This window comes from Emydura macquarii, unplaced genomic scaffold, assembly GCF_026122565.2.
Source record: "Emydura macquarii macquarii isolate MOO-44397 ecotype Brisbane River unplaced genomic scaffold, CSIRO-AGI_Emac_v2 contig_2199, whole genome shotgun sequence".
Lineage (NCBI taxonomy): Eukaryota > Metazoa > Chordata > Testudines > Chelidae > Emydura > Emydura macquarii.
In genome coordinates this window covers 2,820,018-2,841,015 of record NW_027132336.1, presented here as the reverse complement: position 1 = coordinate 2,841,015, position 20,998 = coordinate 2,820,018, and the positions used below count along the sequence as shown (strand labels likewise).

Genomic DNA, 20,998 nt, shown 5'->3' with positions numbered 1-20,998 from the left:
CAAATGGAGGCAAAGGTCTGCTTGACTGTCCTTACCCAAGCTCCCCAATCTCTCCATATTCATTCCCCAGCTCCAGTAAGTTATGCTCTCTCTCTCAAACACCATGATCTCAATCCATTTATATATGCACTTCCTCTATTACCTTCTACTCCAGTTTCACAACCCATTCCATGCCAATTGGCACAATCCACCCTCAGTCCATCCCTCTCATCCCTTCTTCAGCACACATTAGTTTTCTGAACATCTCTGCTGATGGCAGCTGCTCTATCTGTGCCCCCACCGTTTACTGAGCAGACCACATGCCTTGCCCTCTGTGCCTCCTCCCTAATTCTAATAGCAAGCAACTATCAAAAGGTATCAAAATTGATTCTTGGAATGGCTAACTGAAGACCTGTCATTTGAAAAAGTGCAAAACTATTTCAGAACAGGAAATCTTCCTCTTACTCAGCATAAGTACATGTACATATTATGCACTGGATTTTAACATTAATAAACCCATTTTTAAAAAATGGATGAATCATTATGCTACTTATCAGTTACATTACTACATTAATTTTGAGATTTAGTACAAAATTAATTTTCCTAAATAAGTTGTCACTTTTTTTTTGTATAAAATCTTGAGATACAAAAAGCCTCATCTTGAAAAAATGAAGCTTGGTTTCTTGGAGTTAAGAGGAAAATTTAAATAGCAGCACAATTTTTTTTTTCATTTGTACCCTCATATTTCAGAATGCTTTCATTCTAAATCTCATTTGGCAAGGTAAGAAATAAACCCTGTGGCCATATGAGGCAAATGAGTCTAAATTTTATGTAATTACTTAACTTGAACTCCAAGTATTCTATAGTTGTGATGCTAATTCAATGTCATCAATTTTGCAATATCAAAAATACACAAAGAAGTTTCTGCCTTTTACATGATTATTTTTAGAATACCCATACAATGAACCATAATATGGAATCACAGAATTAGTCAGAAGTTCCTATTAAGAAGGCACACACTATACAGTATTCTGAACACCTATTCACCCAAATATAACACTAAGAAGACACAAATACACCAAATACAAAAAAGCATGTTATCTTTATTTTTCACATGAAAAAAACTTGGATAATTCTTTACAAGACAGCTAACCAAGTTATCAAAATCCTTTTTTAGACTGTTCTTGAAGGCATTTGTTTTCCACAAAAGGAATGCATCCAGATATAGTCTCCTTAAAACCCATCAGAATATTTTTACTTACACATAAAAAACAAAATGTCCCAGGGTTTCCTGTTTCAGAATGTCAATGTCTAATTTTTAAACTTCTTCCGCTTCATTGCTTTCCATTCACCTTCCTGTGTAGCAAGGCTACTAAAAAGCTGTTTCACTTTTCTTTTTCTGTCAGAATCCCTATAAAAACAAACGTTCAAATCTTTATTCTGACAACATCATAAAATAGGCATAACAATATGTATTTAAATGTTTATAAAAAGCTACATTTCTGAAACACCACCTCTGGTGCAGTTTAAATTAAAAATATTATTGGTTTGATACTTAAATACTAATATTTGAGCAGGGGATTGGACTAGATGACCTCCTGAGGTCCCTTCCAACCCATATCTTCTATGATTCTATGATCATGTGACTATACGAATGAAACAGAAAAATTGCAACACATTTAAAATACATAGGGGTTGATGAGATAATGAACATTAGGAAACTCTAATTGCAGATCTTGTATTGATTGCTCCCAAGTTGTCAGACAACTGTTTTGACTGCAGCATATGGCTGACCAACATGCCAGTTCTGACAGGGACCAAAAGTGAACATTGGCCAGTACACAGAGTAACCCCACTGCTGTTAAAACAACCATATATTACCTTTCTATAATTTCTGAAAGCTGCATTCTAGCCAGGAACTGATTATCTTTGCGGATCTCACGAACAGCTCCTTTAAATTCGCGTTTGTGTTTGTGAATCAGCCTCTTTCTTTCCTGCTCCTCCTTGCTGCCTCCCTGTTTTCTCCCAAACTCCAGACTGAAATTAGAATGTGCATGTATGAACAAACATAAAATAAGTCAAGTATACACCTCTTTTATACTTCACAGGAACTAGCTTTTATATAGATGGTATTTCTTAATATTCTACCTCTTTGCGCACTCCTGTGGCAATTCTCAACACTATGGGTTTAACAGTCTCACTTATAATTATATATTTTAGGATATCACAATAAGAGCATCTGACTAGGTTACATAATTTAGATTACGAGCAAGTAACATTTTCCAGAGAGCCAATACACAGCAACCTTCCACATGTTAGCACAACATTCTGAAGTGCAGAGACTGAGAAAACCATACTAGCTGGCTAAATCTAGGATGTCAGCACCTGCAGTTAGTAGAAAGCCTGAACAAAAATGGAGTCTCACAATGTGTTCTAACCTGCAGTTTTGCTTTCTTTACTTCTATGAGGATTACTGTACTTACACTTTCACTATTTTGGGTGTGTACAGTTTCAATGGCACGGGCTTCTTTTTCTCACACACCAACGGGGTATAGTGTTTTCCTTTGTCCTCCATCTCTTTCAGAGCATTTTGATGCAACTCCTGAAAATGCAAATGAGGTTAGGATTTTAAAAGCTAATTAATGATAGCACATTTTATAAACCAATTATCAGCTGTCTCAGGAATAATGTTTTCCTGGCTAAGGCATCCTCAACATTCTTTTCCTCTCTTAGTAAAATCACAACTGACCTTTAGAACATTTGCTAGTCCTTAAGTGTTTTAAGCCTTCAGGACTAGCTAGTTTAAAAAGGCTTTCCGAGGTTTATAGGGGATGCTGTGATGGACAGCAGGAAGGGTCTGTGGCCAAACAGAAGAGAGGCCAGGGTGGCATAACTGAGGAAGTGATAGACTAAACCTAATTTAACTCAGCTCCTATCTCTCAATTTAAAACTCTAAGATGGAATATCCATTGCTCTAAGGGTTACATTTTGTGACTCAAACATGGCCTTTCCATACATTACATCTTATTCTCTAACATATTCCATGCTGCCTCTTTTGCTAGACAGGATGCTACTGCTAAGTTAGAGGGTCCATCCTCACTGAATGCAGAAGAGAGTCAGGCTACACTCAAGTCACCTTATCCTTCAATCTCTGGAAAAGAAATAATTAACTAACATTAACTAACATGACAATACATATTTATATTGGTTTTATTAAGGCACCCAAGCTTGTGGCATCTGTTACTTTATTTGATACATTTGTTTGACTTAACAGATTCATACAAGATCCTCAGGAACAGTAGCACTGTCAGAATGCTATTCCTATAAATAGAGTTGGGACACACTCTATCCCAAAGCAGCACACTGTAAACCCCATATTCATCATTTCTGTACAGCTGTAGTACTTCATATTAAGCATGCCACAGTAAGATATCTAATGGAAGGTCATAATCTGCCACAACCCCTTGTTCTATCAAACTATGTGTATCACTAGGATAGTATCACAAGTTATTGAGAGTTTGCTGCTGTTGGAAAATGTTATAGGCTTGCTAGTAACAGTAGAGGAGGCATCCCCACCCATGAGAGGCTCAGCAGCCATCAGCCAACTAAGGAGTTGCATAGGATTTACAACACAACAATTGCATAAGACTATACAATAGAGACTGCTCAACTCTAAGACTCATTCGCACAGGAGGGATTGAGCAACCTCGTGGCTCAGCAGAGCCCACCTGGACATGCCTGGACTCCTGGAATAAGGTCTATGGCCACATGGTCAAGAGAGATAAAATAAGGAACAGAGGCTGCATGCCTTGTCCTTTCTCCTCTCCCATCCATGCTGAAAGCAACAGGAATGCTGGAACAATAAGGGACTGGACCCAGGCTTCAGAGAAGCCTGTATACTGAGAACTGGAACATCCAAGTGGAGTGAGAAAACTGCCTAATCTAGATAGTGCCTAATGTTAGAGGTTTAAGATTTAGATTGCATGTTTATTGTTATTTTCTTTGATACCTATCTCTGATTTCTTAAGCCTGCCACTTAACTCACTTAAAGTCCACCTTGCTGTAATTAATAAACATTTTATATTCTTAACTAAAACAGTGTGCTTCTGTGAATTGTTTGGAAAAACCCCTGCTCAGTTAACAAAAGTTGATGTATATCTTCTCTACACTGAGGGAGGGGAGAACTAGGTGATAAACTTACTGGTCACACTTTTGACCAGGGCAGAACACGGCAACTTCAGGATGCAGGGCTGCCTTTCTCTGAGCGATTCATAAGTGGCTCTGGGAGCATTCATACAATGTAGCTGGCATAGGGCTCCAACTAATACTGGGCTAAGTGATAACAGCATCTGGAGGGGTTTGCTGCTTGTCACTAGCAAAGTAATGTGGAAGACAACCCTGTTTGGAGAGTTAAGGGGGCACAGCGGTACCCTGGTTCTAGTTTGTACCCTGGAGGAACCCGCCACAGGAGCCACTTAAAGACTTACCACTTACCAAATGTTATCCTCTACAGATACAAAGGCGGGTTTGGATGCACCATGAAAAATGTCCATCCAAAACATTATGTACACACTCCAACTCTTCCACAGAAACACTGATCTAGTCTTCAAATTATCTAAGGGCTGGTCTATACAGCAACTTAGTACACAGCAAGCTGGTATGTGAATCTACAGCATAACAGCAGTATTTCAATGTGCATTACAGAATTTTTAGTGTGTAGCAGCAGGGACTAAATGGGCACTTACTGTGTGGCAGGCTAGTGTGTCGTAGATTCATACCCTAGCTTTCTGCACATCAAACCCTAGAAGCTTGGCCTTTGAAAAAATATTTCACGTTGTTTCTATTTTTAATTAGCTTTATATTTTTTGTTAGCACATATTGAGACCAGAATTTAACAACATCTAAATCAGCAATTAGGTTTTTACCTGGAGTTGTTTAGGGTATTCACTCACTGGCATATGTTCTGTAAGGAGTACTCTGATGGGCTGCATTATTTCATGAAAAGATGACAAAGATCCATAGAGAGCTGCACATTTCTTAATGAGATCCAAACACAGGGCTAGACATGATAACCTGTTAGAGAGGTGTACACATTCATGTTAAAATGTTATCTGCAATAATTTTAGTGCATAATTAGAATATGCAGATAAAAGTTTCAAGAGCTTCATACTAAACTAATTATAGGCAGGGTTGACTGTGCCATCTATTATAATGGGAAGCGCCAGGCAACCTTAATAAGATCCTGTTTTCTGTTGCTTATAACTTCGTCAAACTTTAAAATGTTTGGGCTAAAATTTCCTATTCTCATTTCTGTCTGCCTCAGGCTGGGTTTTTTTGTTAAATTTCAGCCAAAACCAGTCAGTCATTTTCATAAACAAGGCTAGAAAAAATATCTTGTTTTTTTGCCCATAGCAAAAAATTCTGGCAACCTTTTTTTTGAAAAACTCTAGTGTTCTCATGCTTTGAAGCAGACAATTAAAATTTGGGATGGGTTGGCTTTTGTGTCAGGGATGTCTCTTTTGCCATCTTTGTGAAAATCTACCCAAATCTGGCGAAGTTATAAACCTTTGAAAAATTGCAATTTGCATATACTCAGTAGAGAGTTTAATTATAGTAGGTAAAATTTCTGAAGATTCCATCTTGACTAAGCATGCTCAAGTTTCCCAGAACTCCTAGTGCTGATCAGACTATGCATGTGTCATTGCCACAGAGAGCAAATGAGCAGGCTCCATCCTCTCACATCTTCTAATGCTGACAGAACTCCACATGCACCATCCTCACAGAGTGAACAGAGCATGATCCAGCCTGGGGCTATATGTGGCAAAGCCCAACTTTCCCTACAATGACTGCTCCCCAACCAAGGTGATGCCAAGGACTGGAAATGAGAGCAGGAAGTGAATCTCACTTGAACTCTCAATGACCCCTGGCACCCAAGCAGCATGGAAGAGAAAGTTGTCTAATTTGAATGTAGAGGGGACAAAAGAAGGACCCGGGGGAAGGAAAGGAATTGAATGGGACAAGATGAGACAAGGACTGGAGAGATGATGGAATGGGGAGGCTGGAACTAGTTAGGCAAGAAAACTGGAACTGGAAGACAGCGAAGGAAATGGGGGAGGGAAAAGGGAGACAATTGGCTGGGGTGGGGAGGAGACAGGGTATGTGTGTGTATGTGTGTTTGAGACTAGGAATCAGAGCATATATATGGGCAAAAGGGAGAAGGATGGAGAAAGGGAGACAGATCCAATCAGGAGCTACGGTGCAAGGGAAGAACTAAAACTAGCTGTACAAAGTGACTGTGACAGGGAGACAGTGAGGGAATAAACTAGGGCAAGGTATGATGGGACACTAGATTGGGAGGGCACTGAAAATTCTATTTCCAGGTATCTGCCTGGTGGGTCTTGCCCACATGCTCAGAGTCTAACTGATTACCATATTTGGGGTCTGGAATTTTGCCTCGGTCAGATTGGGAAAGATCCCTGAGAGATCACTTGCAGGTTTAAACTTGTGTAAATGGTGAATTCTCTGTAATGAAGTCTTTAAACCATGATTTGAGGACTTCAGTAACTCAGCCAGAGGTTAGGGGCCTATTTCAGGAGTGAGTGGGTGTGGTTCTGTGGCTTGCAATGTGCAAGAAGTCAGACTAGATAATCACGATGGTCCCTTTTGACCTTAATGTCTATGAGTCAAGAAGACTGCGAAGGGATAGAATCATAGAAGATTAGGGATAGAAGGGACCTCAGGAAGTCATCTAGTCCAACTCCCTGCTCAAAACAGGACCAACCGCAACTAAATCATCCAAGCTGGGGCTTTGTCAAGCCAGATCATAAAAACCTCTAAGAATGGAGATTCCACCGCCTCCCTAGGTAACCCATTCCAGTGCTTCACCATCCTCCTAGTGAAAAAGTTTTTCTTACTATCCAACCTAGACCTCCACCATGGCACCTTGAGGCCATTGCTCCTTGTTCTGTAATCTGCCACCACTGAGAACAGCCTAGCTCCATGGGAAAGAAAGACTGAGATCAGATGAGAAGCCTGAGGAGAGGAGACTGGGATAAAGAGACAGGGACAGGTTGGAAGAGATGGGGCAGAAGTAGCCAAATTTGGGGGAACAGGCAAAAGAGTCTCTGTTTACTTGAGCACATTTCCTTCCAGAGCCTGGGATTGAGCCCAAGATTCAAAGGCTCATCATTCATCTGAACAGCAAATATCTGTGAAACCAGCTGGAAAACTGTGTTTCAAGGTTATGTAGTAAAGGGGATGTTATCTGTAGGACTCCTGCTTTATTTTTTGCTGAAATTGGAAAGAGTATAGTGAATGAGGCAGGGGATTGCAGGTGGAGAAAGAATGGTTTCATGGTTAAGGCAGTTACATGCTGTCCCAGAGAACTGGATTCTATCCCTGCGCCTGCCTAGGTGATACTAGCCAAGTCCCATAAACCTAGAGCTGTTCAAAAATATTTGATGAAACATTTTCTCAATCTGTCATAACTGAAACATTCCATAGGACTGTATCAATTTTGTTGAAACTGCTGAAAACCAGGCAGGTGTCTGACAGAACCCTGTCTAGTTTCCAGCTGCCCAGCTCATCGGCAGCAGCCTGGGCTTCCAGTGCCTAGCCCCCACAGAAAGTGCTCTGCACTTTGCAGCATTAGGCCCCAAGAATGGTATATTTCATATGTTACAAGAACCATACCATGAAAATAATTTATTACAGTTGTCTACACTCAGTTTTAGTCCTAGAAGGTAACATGTCCGACAGAACGTTGTCACTGAAATTACACAAGAAGTAACTTGAAAGTTTTCCCCTACATTTTCTTCAGCTCACTTTTCTCACATACCTGAAATGATTCATTTCTGTTTTGCTGCTTCCCTTTAATCTAGTCATAATGCTGAGTGGAAGATTCTGCTTTTGCCAGGTCTCCATATCCTTCTCATCACAGACCAAGAGTAATTCTGAATTTTTTCCTGCTAGTCTGAAAGGATGCACTAGAGTGTAGCCTAAAAACAAAATTACAACATTAATATACAGGTTAGTTCTCAAAATTAAAACTTAGACTTAAGACAGGAAAAGGTTGATTAAAGAAAATTTAGTTTTATAAAGATCCTTTACTAGATTTAGGCTATTTCAAATATATACAATGTTACAGAAACATTGGGCCTGTAGTAAAGTCAATGGGGATAGGGGAGAAAGGCGGTGGCACCACTGGGGGCTAGAATAAGATATCAACTATCATCAGCTGTACCACTAACAGACATTTTATTTAACTTTTCTTCATCACAAAACACACACACAATTAGAAACCAGCACTACTTGTAGTTAAATAATGCAAAACCTTTAAAAAAAACTTTGAGTTTGATTTTTTTAAATCCAAAAGGGATAAATTTGAAATAAAACTGTACAAAAGAAGTTTCACATGCGTCCCAGCTTACAGACCAAACATTATATAAAACTTTGAATAATGGAGAAAGTATTGCAAGCAGAGCATTTGATTTCCACGATTTGGCAACAACTCCCCTCTTCTCCTTATAGGTGAATTACTGTCACTAAATTCCCTGACAAAGAAAAAATGTCATCTTTGCACCTAGAAATGGGGTAGTGAGCAGGAGAGTCCCCAAAAAGAGAAAGGCTGGAATGGTTATCAGCTGAGGAGGGTATAGCATCAGCTGCTGTCTGCAGCATCAATCTCTACCCCGCAACTCCAGAGAGATTAACTTTACCACCATTAACTCACACTGGTTTCCTCACTGTACCATGGTATCAAAGGGGAAGGAGCTGTTTTGCTATGTGGCTGGCAAGCAGTGTGGAAGAAGAGGGCTTCCATGCAGAATGCACTTGTGCCTAGTGGATCTCCTGGGAACTGCAGCATTTGAGAGCTTGGTTTCCTGGTCTGCTCAGATCTATCTAGAGGGGATGACTTGGCCTTTCATTTGAAACATAAAGCTCTCAAAGTGGAATTTTTAGTTGCACTGAGCTTGAGGTATAAAAACAAATGCACATTCATATTTATTACTCCAAACAAACTTACCCTGTACTCGTTTTTGGGGTATAGCTATGTGAAGTATTCCAAGGAGGAAATTGATAAGTTCTGGTATGAATCTTTGAGATAATGATACATATTCCAGGAACAAACAGCACACAAACAATCCTTTAACAACATCTTGTAGTGTCATGACTTGGCACTAACAAAAATTTAAAAAAACTGCATTAACATATTAGTATAAAATTAAAGCTTTATGCCATGAGCAAAGATACCTCTAATAATTAAAGAGATTTTAATAAGTTTCACAAAAATTTACGATCTATACAACAGGTCATTTTTATCAGCTTTTTAAAAATAAGCTAATACATTCAGTCAGTAGAAAGTTTGAAAAAATTCGTTCTTTGCTTGCTGAACTCTGATGCAATAATTTTTTCCAGTTTCTTGGTTTAAAATGGCATAAAGCCAATACTTACCGGCACCCTGTCCTAAACCTGTTCTTCCTGGGAAATTGCCATATTTTTAAGCCTTGAAGGTTCAGAATGGAGATCATTTCAACCTTGCCAAACCTACTTTAACCACTAGAGGGCACTAAAGCACAAGAAGAATTACTTCCTTTTTATATCTTGCCTTGTTTCTGTGATATTTATTCCATTCTTTGCTCCCTGGTCTCTTGTTAAATTTAGGTCCTACAGTTTACATCGCAATGTATGATATCCAATGTTAGAAAGGAACCAAAACAACACCGGATTTCAAAGTGACACTGCACCTCAGATGAGATAGGAGCAATGGAATCTGGACATTTCAATTATATAAATAGGGCACTAGGATTGAAAAATAAGGAGACACTTTCGTTCAATGTATTTCAGTGAAGTTAGGCAAGTTCTGGAGAGACAGAATAGATATTTTATAAATAAAATCGACTGTCCCTCTTAAATAAGAACCCATAGCATATATGGAAGATATCATCACTAATGAATAGGATCATGTATCCACGCTATTCCATAACTACCATGGACTTAAATAAGAACATAAAAATGGCTATATTAGATCAGACCAATGGTCCATCTAGCCCAGTATACTGTCTTCTGCCAGCAGCCAATGCCAGATGCTTCAACGGGAATGAACAGAGCAATTATCAAGTGATCTGTCTTCCATTGTCCCGTCCCATCTTCTGAAAACCAGATGTTTAGGAACACCCAGAATATGGGGTTCCGTCCCTGACCATCTTTGCTAACAGCTATCCTCCATGAACTTATCAAATTCTTCTTTGAACCCAGTTATACTTTTGGCCTTCATAACAACCCCTGGCAACAAATTCCACAGGTTGACTGTACATTTTGTGAAATACTTCCCTATGTTTGTTTTACACCTGCTGCCTATTAATTTCATTTTTGTTCCTGATTCTTTTGTTATCTGAAGGGGTAAATAACATTTTCCTATTCATTTTCTCTATACCATTCATGATTTTATAGACCTCTATCATATCTGCTGTTAGTTGTCTCTTTTCTAAAGAGACAGTCTTTTTAATCTTGCGTCATTACAAGTGTTCCATTACATTTTTGTTGTCTTTCTCTGTACCCTTTCTAATTCTAATATATTTTTTTGAGGATGGGGCAACCAGAACTGCATAAAATATTCAAGATGTGGGCATAACAGGGATTTACATAGTGACCTTATGATATTTTCTGTCTTATTATCTATACCATTCCTAAGGTTCCCAACATTGTTAGCTTTTTTGACTGCTGCTGCACATTAAGCAGATGTTTTCAGAGAACTATCCAGGACTTCAAGATCTCTTTCTTGAGTGGTTACAGCTAATTTAGATCCAATCATTTTGTATGTAGAGTTGGGATTATAATTTCCAATATACACTACTTTGCATTTATCAACAATGAATTTCATGTGTCATTTTGTTGCCCAGTCATCCAATTTTAAGAGATCCCTTTGTAACTCTCTGCATTCTGCTTTGGACTTACAAAATAACTCAAGATAGTTATTGTCTGCAAACTTTGCCACTTCATTGTATACCCCTTTTTCCAGATCATTTATGACTATGTTGAACAGTACAAATCCCAGTACAGATCCTTGGGGGGACCCCCTCTGTTTATCACTTTCCATTGTGAAAACTGACCATTTATTCCTACTCTTTGTTTTCTATCTTTTACCAGTTACCGACCCATGTGAGAACCTTCACTCTTAGCACGTGGCTGCTTACTTTGCTTAAGAGCCTTTTGTATTGGACCATGTCAAAATCTTTCTGGAAGTCCAAGTACACTATATTAACTGGATCACCCTGGTCCACATACTTGTTGAAACCCTAAAAGAATTCTAATAGTTTGGTGAGGCACGATTTCCCTTTACAAAAACAGTGTTGACTCTTTCACAACATATCATGTTCATCTATGTGTTTGATAATTCTGTTCTTGCTATGATATTTACCAATTTGCTCAGTACTGAAGTTAGGCTTACTGGCCTGTAATTCCCAGGATCACCTTTGGAGCCTTTCTTAAAAAAATATCAGTGTTACATTAGCTATTCTTCAGTCATCTGGTACAGAGCCTGATTTAAATGATAGGTTACATACCACAGTTAGCAGTTCTGCAATTTCATAGAACTCTTGAGTGAATGCATCTGATCCTGATGACTGACTGTTTAATTTATCTATTTGTTCCAATACCTCTTTTATGACACCTCAATCTTGGACAGTTCCCTCAGGAAAGGGCAGGACAGTGCAGAACATGTATCTTTTGGGAAAATTTGGGAGTGGGAGTGTGTTACAATCACTCTGCAAGTGGTAACCACAGCTGGTGGAAGCCACAGTGTTTCTGGAGTCTGCTGGAAAGCTGCAGCTATACACAAATACTCAGGATGTGACCTACTTGCTGTTTGGTTGTTTGTGAGGGGCCCAGGTTGCAAGCTACAGCAGCAAATCAATGTGAGGTACCCCAGTTGCAGGGCAGATGGTGACAAACTCTCATTGGTCTGGATTGTACCCTGAAATGTCATGGGGTATACGTTTATTTTGAGTCTCTATTATGATGTTTTTAAACGGTTTCCATTCAGCCATTCCGGTATTTCACTCTTGTGATTGTTCCTTCTAATTTCCATTTAACTAGCTTCCTCATTTTTGTGTAGTTCCCCTTTTTGGAGTTAAATGCTATTGTGGTGGGTTTCTTTGGCATTTGCCCCCCCAAAAAACGTTAAATTGAATTACATTATGGTCACTATTACCAAGTGTTTCAGCTATACTGATCTCTTGGACCTGATCGTGTGCTACATTTAGGACTAAATCAAGAATTGCCTCTACCCTTGTGGGTTGCAGGGAAAGCTGCTCCAAGAAATAGTCATTAATGCTGTCTAGAAATTTTATCTCTGCATCCATCTTGAGGTGACACATACCAGACAACATGGGGATAGCTGAACTCCTCATTATTACTGTGTTTTCCGTTTTTGTAGCCTCTCTAATCTTCCTGAGCATTTCACAATCACCATCACCATCCTGGTCAGGTGGTTGGTAGTATATTCCTACAGCTATGCTCTTATTATTCAAGCATGGAATTTCTTGCCATAGAGATTCTATGGTACAGTTTGATTCATTACAATTTTTACTATATTTGACTCTATACTTCTTTTCACACATAGTGCCACTCTCCCAATAGCACAACCTACTCTGTTATTTCTATATATTTTGTACCCTGGCATTACTGTGTCCCATTGATTATCATAGTTCCACCAAGTTTCTCTGATACCTGTTATAGCAATATCCTCATTTAATACCAGCGACTCATGTTCAAATGGGGAATTTCCGTATGACAACTCAATGGATGTGATCTTGTGAGAGTAAGACTTTACTCTGAGTGGAACTTTACTTCTCAACCAAAAATATTTTCCTGACAGTTACTGATGTAACATACTACCAAAACATATCCCTAGCTATTCTTTCAAAAAAGCTCTAAATACACATTTTAATCTCATTGAATTTTAAATTGAAGTATAAGTAAGAAATGGAAAGACTGAAGTTTTATACTGAAGTAAAATATTACAGACATACCTTGGTAAGTAACTGACTCATATATACCAATGCAGGTGTTACTACTGGGTGCCAGAAGTCAGAGGTTGGAAATAATATTGCAGTAATTTTCAAATAAATGAGCTGAAAAAGGATAAAACAGATTAAAAAATTAGAATACAATACATAACTTTCTGAGCCTCTTAATTGGTTTTACTTGTAATGTGACTGATGGATGTGGAACTGCTATGTAGTCATCTCAAGAAAACTGAGAAATAATTTTATGAACACTGATATGTAACCTAGTTACTGAGATAGACTATACAACATATTGATGTAGTGGAATATTAATTATGTGTCTATATTGCTTTAATTCAATAGGGGCTGTTGGAAGAACAAACAGGCAATACAAAGGCTCCCCAGATAAGGACATCTTGGCATAAATTTGAAAGACGATGTGGGTGATCAAAAGGACTAAGCAGCTTTTAAAAAACGCTCTCCTTGAAGCTGGGGCAAGAACTGATTGGTGAGTTAAGAGAAGAGACTGTCACCCAGAGCCTGTTGGTCTTGGAGGGTTCTACAGGAAGCTTAAACCTACCAGGATCCCTATGTGGAAGACGGATAGTTTTTTCTATATTGCTTTTGTTCTAAATAAATAATACTTTGCTTTAAGGCTGTTTGGTTACTGGATCTCAGAGGGAAACAAACTGCAGGCACTGAAGATAAGTCAGGCCTGCTGAGGCAATCATGGTTGATCACAGAAGACTTCAGCCTATGTCCAGGTCTAAGAATTCCATCCCAAGAGATCAGAAGGGGTCAGAGGTTCAGTTAACCTGGTGACCATGATAGTGACATAGTAAATGTAGAAGCTAGAAGTGGACACAGTCTTCCATGATGCATTGACAAGCACTACCCAAACCACACTGAAATAATGACTCCTAAAGAAAAATCAACCTACCCAACCTTAAAAATGCTGCAAGCCTGCTAGATGTCTCCTCTGTATTACTCTGTATTACCTCAAAACACTAACTACAGTCTTCACTCTTGTACTGCTCCATTAAGCCTGGAGAGATGATGCAAGCATTGACTTGGAATCAAACACTGACTTATGGCTTGTCCTTTAAGTATGTTACCAAACAAACCATAAGCTGTCACTATTTTTCAAAGAGTTAAATGCATCCCATTCTGAATTCCCAAATATTCAATTGCCTGTAGTTTGGAAGAAGAGTCTATTCACAGATTTAGGCTAGCCAATAGAACTGTGGAGCACTAGTAATGTAAAGAGGGAAGCTCAACCATTTCATTTCAAGGTCCCTTAATTTACTGTTTATCATATCTACAGCTCAAAGAATATTGTATTACATCCATAATTCTGTTTGTTATTGATGCAAAAAAGCTGATGCACTGTGGGATACCAAATCTTTGATATTTTAAACAATTTATTTAAAGTAATTAAAATATTTTCATTTGATCAAAGGTTTTGAGGACAACCTTGCTTTGCTTTATGTGGTAATAATTTTAGCAAAGTTATTAAGTGTTGCAGGGAACACACAGAATCCTACACACAAGTCTCAGGCAAAACAATGTTTAGTTATTTTAAGATTGAATAAAAAACCTGCAAATCCATTAATTTAGAATCAAACAGGGTTTTCTCCTCTCAAACATTTCTGCAGCCATTCTTCTGTTCTATAATATTCTTTAATTTATTCTAGACAGGAGATTCAGTGTACAGGAAACCCACAGAAGCAACAATGTGTCATATTTTGAATGATAAGCTGTGAAATGCAAAAGAAGATTTACTGTCACCCTGGTGTTGTGCACCAGCGGAAAAGGCAACAGACTTTTTAAAACAAAATGTGTTAATTACCATGTCTAGCCCTGGAAATGTTGCACGGCCTTTGACTTCAATCATTTCTTCCATGTCATGGGCAGCATCTTGGAGGACAAATTTAACACTGTTACTTGCAGCTTCAGGAAACATCTGGCATAGACTGTACAACGGCCTGTTAACAAGAAACGTAAGTCACCATAAAGTTACAACAATTAATAAATAAAAAGAACTATGATTTTTAAGCATCTTTGGAAATGTTATTTGTGCTAGGTTAATCAATGAAGTGCAAATTAATACCCTGAATAAAATTATTTCTGCAGAAGACAATTAACTGGTGCACAAATATTGCTGTTATGTTTTTGGTTTGCTATTTGATATTTTTCATTAGGGCTTGCGAAACGTACCCTCACTTACAGGTTTGTGGCTTTTTAATTATGAATTTCTAATGCTTAAAATATACTATTGTACTCAAAAACTATGTTAAGGCAGCATGATCTAAAGACTTCTTTCTGAATTTTATGACCCTTAGTTATTGTGTCTAGGTATTGAAGTATATGGAATGTGTGTTCATATTGTTCTGATGCTTCGATTCTGCTCAACAGGCAATGGAACATAGTTTCATCATCTATTCATGTTTTCCCAGGTGTGGCCTTTTATAAGGTCATGTTGTTTTAAAGGAGACAGTGGTAGCAACCCTTATATTTAGGCTGCCTTACACCTTCCATTAAAGAAGATTACTCCCTTCTGGGATAGCAACATTTTCCTGCTACAAGTTAACGTAGATAGTCCTGTAGCTCAAGGCTGTACTGCATTACTGACAGTTCAAGGTTCAAACTTGTTAATGATGAATGATGGGGAGATTATTATATGCAACTGTAACAGACTTTTTACTCTCTTTCCTTAAAAATAAAATAAAAGCACATACTATGAAATTACATATACAAAAAAACCCCTCCATGTTGAGAGAAAGTTATTTAGGTTGCAAAGCCAACCTCTCAAAAGTTAAGAAATACCAGACTTCCATGTATGCATTATGATACAGTCTCTAATTACCTGGTCACATGTTGCCCTTGAACACCTGCCTCATTCAGTGCACAGGATGTACACCGGACAGAATTAATGTTGCATGGGCAATCATAAATCTGGCATTGTCTAACTTTCAAATGCTTGATTTAGTAATCTAAATAATTTTCCGTTACCATATTTTTTGTGTGAGATTATATATTTCTATAGCTCTAATATTTACAGAAGGGCACTTTTATACTGAGAATTCTATTAATTTCCTTCTGGAATGTTGCAAGCTTTTAAATACAATTAATGACTAAGTCACTAAAAGAAACAATGTTAAAACATAATAATGCAATAGGAAACCAGTAGCTTTTAATGTTACTAGGAAAATTTAAATTAAGTAACACACTATGTGTTTTTTTACCAGGCAACAATTTTTTCCCTTCCAATCATGAAGGGGCCATAGTCAATGCGTTTTATTACTTACAGGACTAATTTGTCAATTGTTCTGAGCTCTGGTGGCTCCACAGTTGCTAACTCCCCAATGTACTCCAGAAAGAAGCCAAACAGTTTCTGCAAGAAGAATACCATGTTAAAACCATTACAGTTCTTTTTCTTTGTGTGTGTGTATAAATGTATTTAAATATATATATTTTTAAAAAAGCATAGAAAAATGAGACAGATTATAGCAAATGAACATTGCCTAGGTTCTCCCATATGTACATTTTGGATAAAGTTTTCTTCAAATAATGTTAGTACAAAAACCATCTATTTCAAATTGCTCCTTGAATACTTATACCAAACTCACTTTAGCATTTAAAGTTCATTTAAAAACTCAAACTTACTTCTAACTTAGCTTTGTTTCCCACTGCAAGGCTTGGATGATTGCACTTCTGAATCCTCTCTAGGATAACTAGCTGTTCTTCAATTATTCTTCCAAACAGTAAAGATTTAAGTTTCTCATAAGATTCCGGAACTATTATAAAAATAAAAACAAAAATCAAGCATACCTATTTAAACTTAAATATAAGTTAGAAAATATTTTATTATGTTTGTGATGCTGTCTGAATTAGCAGTGACCATTTATAGTATTACTGATACCAGTATTACAGAATTGCAATAGATACCGTATAGAATATGCCACAAAAGGTATAGTTGAAAAAGTCATGATTCGCTAAGATTGATAAGCACATTTATATGTATGTATCAGTATTCTATTATGAGCTCTAAATATGTATGGTACATTTGTATTTCAAACTTGTGCTGTGTTTCTGAGTGACATCCCCAGACAGGATGGCAGCAGCACTAAGCCTACTTAATGGGCCCATCAAGGGAACTCAAAGGTAAAATGAATCCAGCGAAAGAACTCGGGGGCTACACCTTATGAGTCACCAGGACATGTAAGAACATGCCTATGGACAAGGGACTCTGAAACTTTTCCATGCCATGTGTTGTGTGACTGTATTTGGAACAAAGGAAGAACAAGCCTCATGGGAGAAACTATAAAATGCAGCTGCATCATCTCCATCTTGTCTTCATTCCTGCTTCCTATCTATCTGTGGATCAACTACTTTACATCTGAAGCTGTGAAATAAAGGATTGAGACCCATCCAGGTACTGGATGTACACCAGAGCAACTGTACAAGCCTGCAAACTCCACAATTCTGCTGAGAATCTGATATATGTGGACAACATCATCTGATTGCTTTGACCATTTAACATTTCTCTTCTTGTTTGTTTCTTTCCTTTTATAATAAACCTTTAGTTTTAGTTACTAAAGGATTGGCTGACAGTGTAGTATTTTGGGTAATATCCAAACTTATATTGATCTGATAATGTGGGATCAGGAGAACATTTTGGTAAAGGGAATAGAGTTTTAAATAACTTATCTCTTTACTGGACTTAGTTGCTTATTGGGAGACAAAGACAAATGCAATAAAGAGAGCTGTGTATTTCTTGTTGTAGCTTTTTGATAACCAGTGTGGAAAATCAGGAGCACTGTTTGTGACTAGTCAGGAAATCTAACTTCAGTGTTACCCACCAGTTCTGGGAGAATCTGCTCTCCTTTTGGAGCCTGCCCTAACTTTGGCATTTTCAGGTGGGCTACCTTAGGCACGGATAAGTCACAGTGTTAATAAACTTCTGAAGAATAGCTCTATGTAAAATCAGAACAAAGCAATAAAACTGCTGGAAACACTTTTAAGTTAACATACTTTAAACATCAATAAAACCATATTAACACTTATTTGAGACATATTATGCAATCATATAGGTAAAATCTGGATTGCACTGCACATACACACAAAGGTGCAGAGCTAAAGTTCAGTGTGCATTTACCTATAATTCTGTATTTTCTGACTTGTGTGTTAATAGTAGTATTAACTGTGTAATTTTAAAGTCACACTAACCTAGTTTTTTGTATGGAACATAGTAAAAATTATAAAAAACTAGCCACCAATGGAAAAAAATACACGTGCCAGTTATAGTGTTTTATAAAACTTTAACCACTGTATTTCCTTAGAGTTCTTTTTTAATTTAATAACTTCCTACTTACAAAATGCTGAATTCAATTTAAACTACTTTATTCAATGTGTGTTATTGTTTCACCTGCCACCATATGGAAACTGCAAACACTTTGACAAATGGTTTGAATGGTTGTCTAATTTCAGCACAGCTCATTTAAATACTGTACAGTAGAACCTCAGAGTTACAAACATGAGAGTCACGAACTGACCAGTTAACCACACACCTCATTTGGAACTGGAAGAACGCAATCAGGCACTAGCAGAGACAAACACCCCCCCCCCCAAAAAAAAAAAAAAAAAAAAAAAAAAAAGCAAATACAGTACAGTACTGTGTTAAAATGTAAACTAATACAAAAATAAAGGGAATGTTTAAAAAAATATTTGATAAGGTAAGGAAACTGTTTCTGTACTTATTTCATTTAAATTAAGATGGTTAAACGCAGCATTTTTCTTCTGCACAGTAAAGTTTTAAAGCTGTATTAAGTTAATGTTCAGTTGTAAACTTTTGAAACAACTACCATAACATTTTGTTTAGAGTTATGAACATTTCAGAGTTACAAACAAACTCCATTCCCGATGTGTTCGTAACTCTGAGGTTCTCAGAATTCTTTAGTATTCCCTACTGGCACACTAGTTTGGCGCAATATTCAGTTCACAACAATGAATATCCCATACAACATGCAGAATAGTTTCTTTCTCCACAACCACAGATCTATTCTAGGGATACTAAACCCCACATTGTTCTATTACAGGGACTATGTTGAGAACGGACAGGATAGCACTTCTGTGAGCTTCTTCTCAGACAAGCTGACTTTATTCCAGACACAATGCTGTTCCTAGTTTTCAGTACATAGTAGAAAATTATTGTGGATTCTTTTCTGCAAGATAATACTATTCTGTGCAGGCTGTACTTTTGGTCTGGGCACAGTCTTATGTGAAACTTGATTGAAATAAAAGCTTTTTGTCTTTCACTTCTAGGACTGAAAAGGACTATGGAACTAGCCTACTCCGCTCCTGGACAGAAATGGATTTTCTTGTACTATTCAGAGAAATTCCGCTTGCTGACAAAGAGTGGCGTTTTCAAGCTTGGAAGAGTCATGTACAGTACTCCTTGGCCAGAAGGAGTGCAATTATGATGTGGAGCCTCAAGGATGAGCGGGAGATACAAAGGGCTCCAACAACCCCTCTACTGATTCAAGTCAATAGAAATCTTACCAGCAAATGTATATGGAAGCTCATATCTGGCAACCTCTATCTTAGCATTTTGTTCTTCACTTAGCAATTTCTTTTCATTTCTTTTGTTTTTCTTCTTCTGTTCTTCATTTGCAGGGACCTCTTCCTCACTCTCCATGTCAGATTCAAGGTCTGAGGGACTATCTTCCTCATCAATTGCTTCTTCCTCATCTTCACTAGCAGGGTCTCCCTCACCTTCTTCCTCTTTATCATCTTCCTCTTCATTTCCAACATTTAGTTTTCCATCCTATTAATAGAGAAAACATAAAATAGCTTACAGGAACACTGTTGGGTTTAAAATTATAATTTAAAACAACATCTTCACTTGTGTTACTAGAAACACATCAGATTATTAAACTCTCTCACCCCTGAATTTGATACAAATTGAATCTCATTTAAAATCTAGTGGGATATCAGGTGGATGGATCAGTTGGTTGTAAATGAAAGTTTGGCTCGGATAGTACATAAATGACAGGATATTATCTGGAGAGGGAAGATGGAGAAGTAGAAACCAAGAGGGAAAAAAAGAGCGAGAAGCAGTCAGGTGACATACAGGAAATGCAATGCTGGGGATCACACAAGATGAGATGCTGCGTATAATGCACGATCAGTCAGACATGTTGGAAGCTCAGCAAGACAGACTCCCTCTGCAGCCCCTGCAAAACTGAGCTAACGCACTATTTCCTGGCTTCCACCCTCAAGTGGTCTAGAAGGAGGTTAGGCAGGGTGCAGCAAGTGCTGCACTCCTTGCCAATTGAGGGGAGCAGAAAGAGGCGACAGCCCCTTTACGGAGTGAGAATGTGTAATTCTTTTGCGTGTGCACAGCCAAAACAGGCTCTGTATCCCCTCTCAGGCCCCACACAATGCATGCAGAACGTTCAATTATCTTCCTTTCCCCCCCTGCAAAGGATCACCAATATAAAAAGTACTGCTTTACAATTCATTACTGTTTATTTATTGATAACAAGGGAATAAAGGGAGGAGAAAGTGGGGCAGGGGGGACTGGAACGGTAGATGACGGAGAAGGGGGGAACTGGATCGGTGGGTGATGGGTAGGGGATGCGAAGTGAAAGCACAGCACAGATAAGCGATGCACATTAGTGTTGCGTCCTGTTGCAAAAGCATTTTTTCGATACTTCCCTGAGGTGCAGCGCTCCGCGATTGGCTCTCAGCATTGCAGTAGCATCTGGCTGCCCAAAACCTGCGGCCAGCCTATCTGCCTCCACAACCCAATGGAAACTTCTCCCCCTTTGTCTCACAGACATTTGGAGCACACAGCAGACAAAGATAACTACTGTGATTTTTTTTCACTAAGGTCTAACCTAGTGAATAGATTGCGCCAGTGCGCCTTTAAACGTCCAAATTCACATTCCACCACCATTCAGGACTTGCTCAGCCTATTATTAAAACACTCCTTGTCGCTGTCTAGGTGC

General features: G+C 38.2%; 1 protein-coding gene across 1 annotated transcript in view; it reads right to left on the bottom strand.

Annotated features, from left to right (window-relative positions):
* Nucleotides 1-1,066: 1,066 nt before the first annotated feature.
* The window catches only part of NOP14 (NOP14 nucleolar protein), a 34,280-nt gene continuing 14,348 nt past the window's right edge, over nucleotides 1,067-20,998 (bottom strand). The window contains exons 8-18 of the mRNA XM_067558893.1: nucleotides 19,548-19,812; nucleotides 16,653-16,783; nucleotides 16,295-16,380; nucleotides 14,836-14,971; nucleotides 13,011-13,112; nucleotides 9,005-9,158; nucleotides 7,817-7,976; nucleotides 4,905-5,052; nucleotides 2,463-2,581; nucleotides 1,861-2,016; nucleotides 1,067-1,390 (exon numbers count right to left, since the gene is read on the bottom strand). Of these exons, the coding sequence (XP_067414994.1) occupies nucleotides 1,291-1,390; nucleotides 1,861-2,016; nucleotides 2,463-2,581; nucleotides 4,905-5,052; nucleotides 7,817-7,976; nucleotides 9,005-9,158; nucleotides 13,011-13,112; nucleotides 14,836-14,971; nucleotides 16,295-16,380; nucleotides 16,653-16,783; nucleotides 19,548-19,812 (1,557 nt within the window). The 3' untranslated portion in view covers nucleotides 1,067-1,290. The remainder of the gene's footprint in view (nucleotides 1,391-1,860; nucleotides 2,017-2,462; nucleotides 2,582-4,904; nucleotides 5,053-7,816; nucleotides 7,977-9,004; nucleotides 9,159-13,010; nucleotides 13,113-14,835; nucleotides 14,972-16,294; nucleotides 16,381-16,652; nucleotides 16,784-19,547; nucleotides 19,813-20,998) is intronic.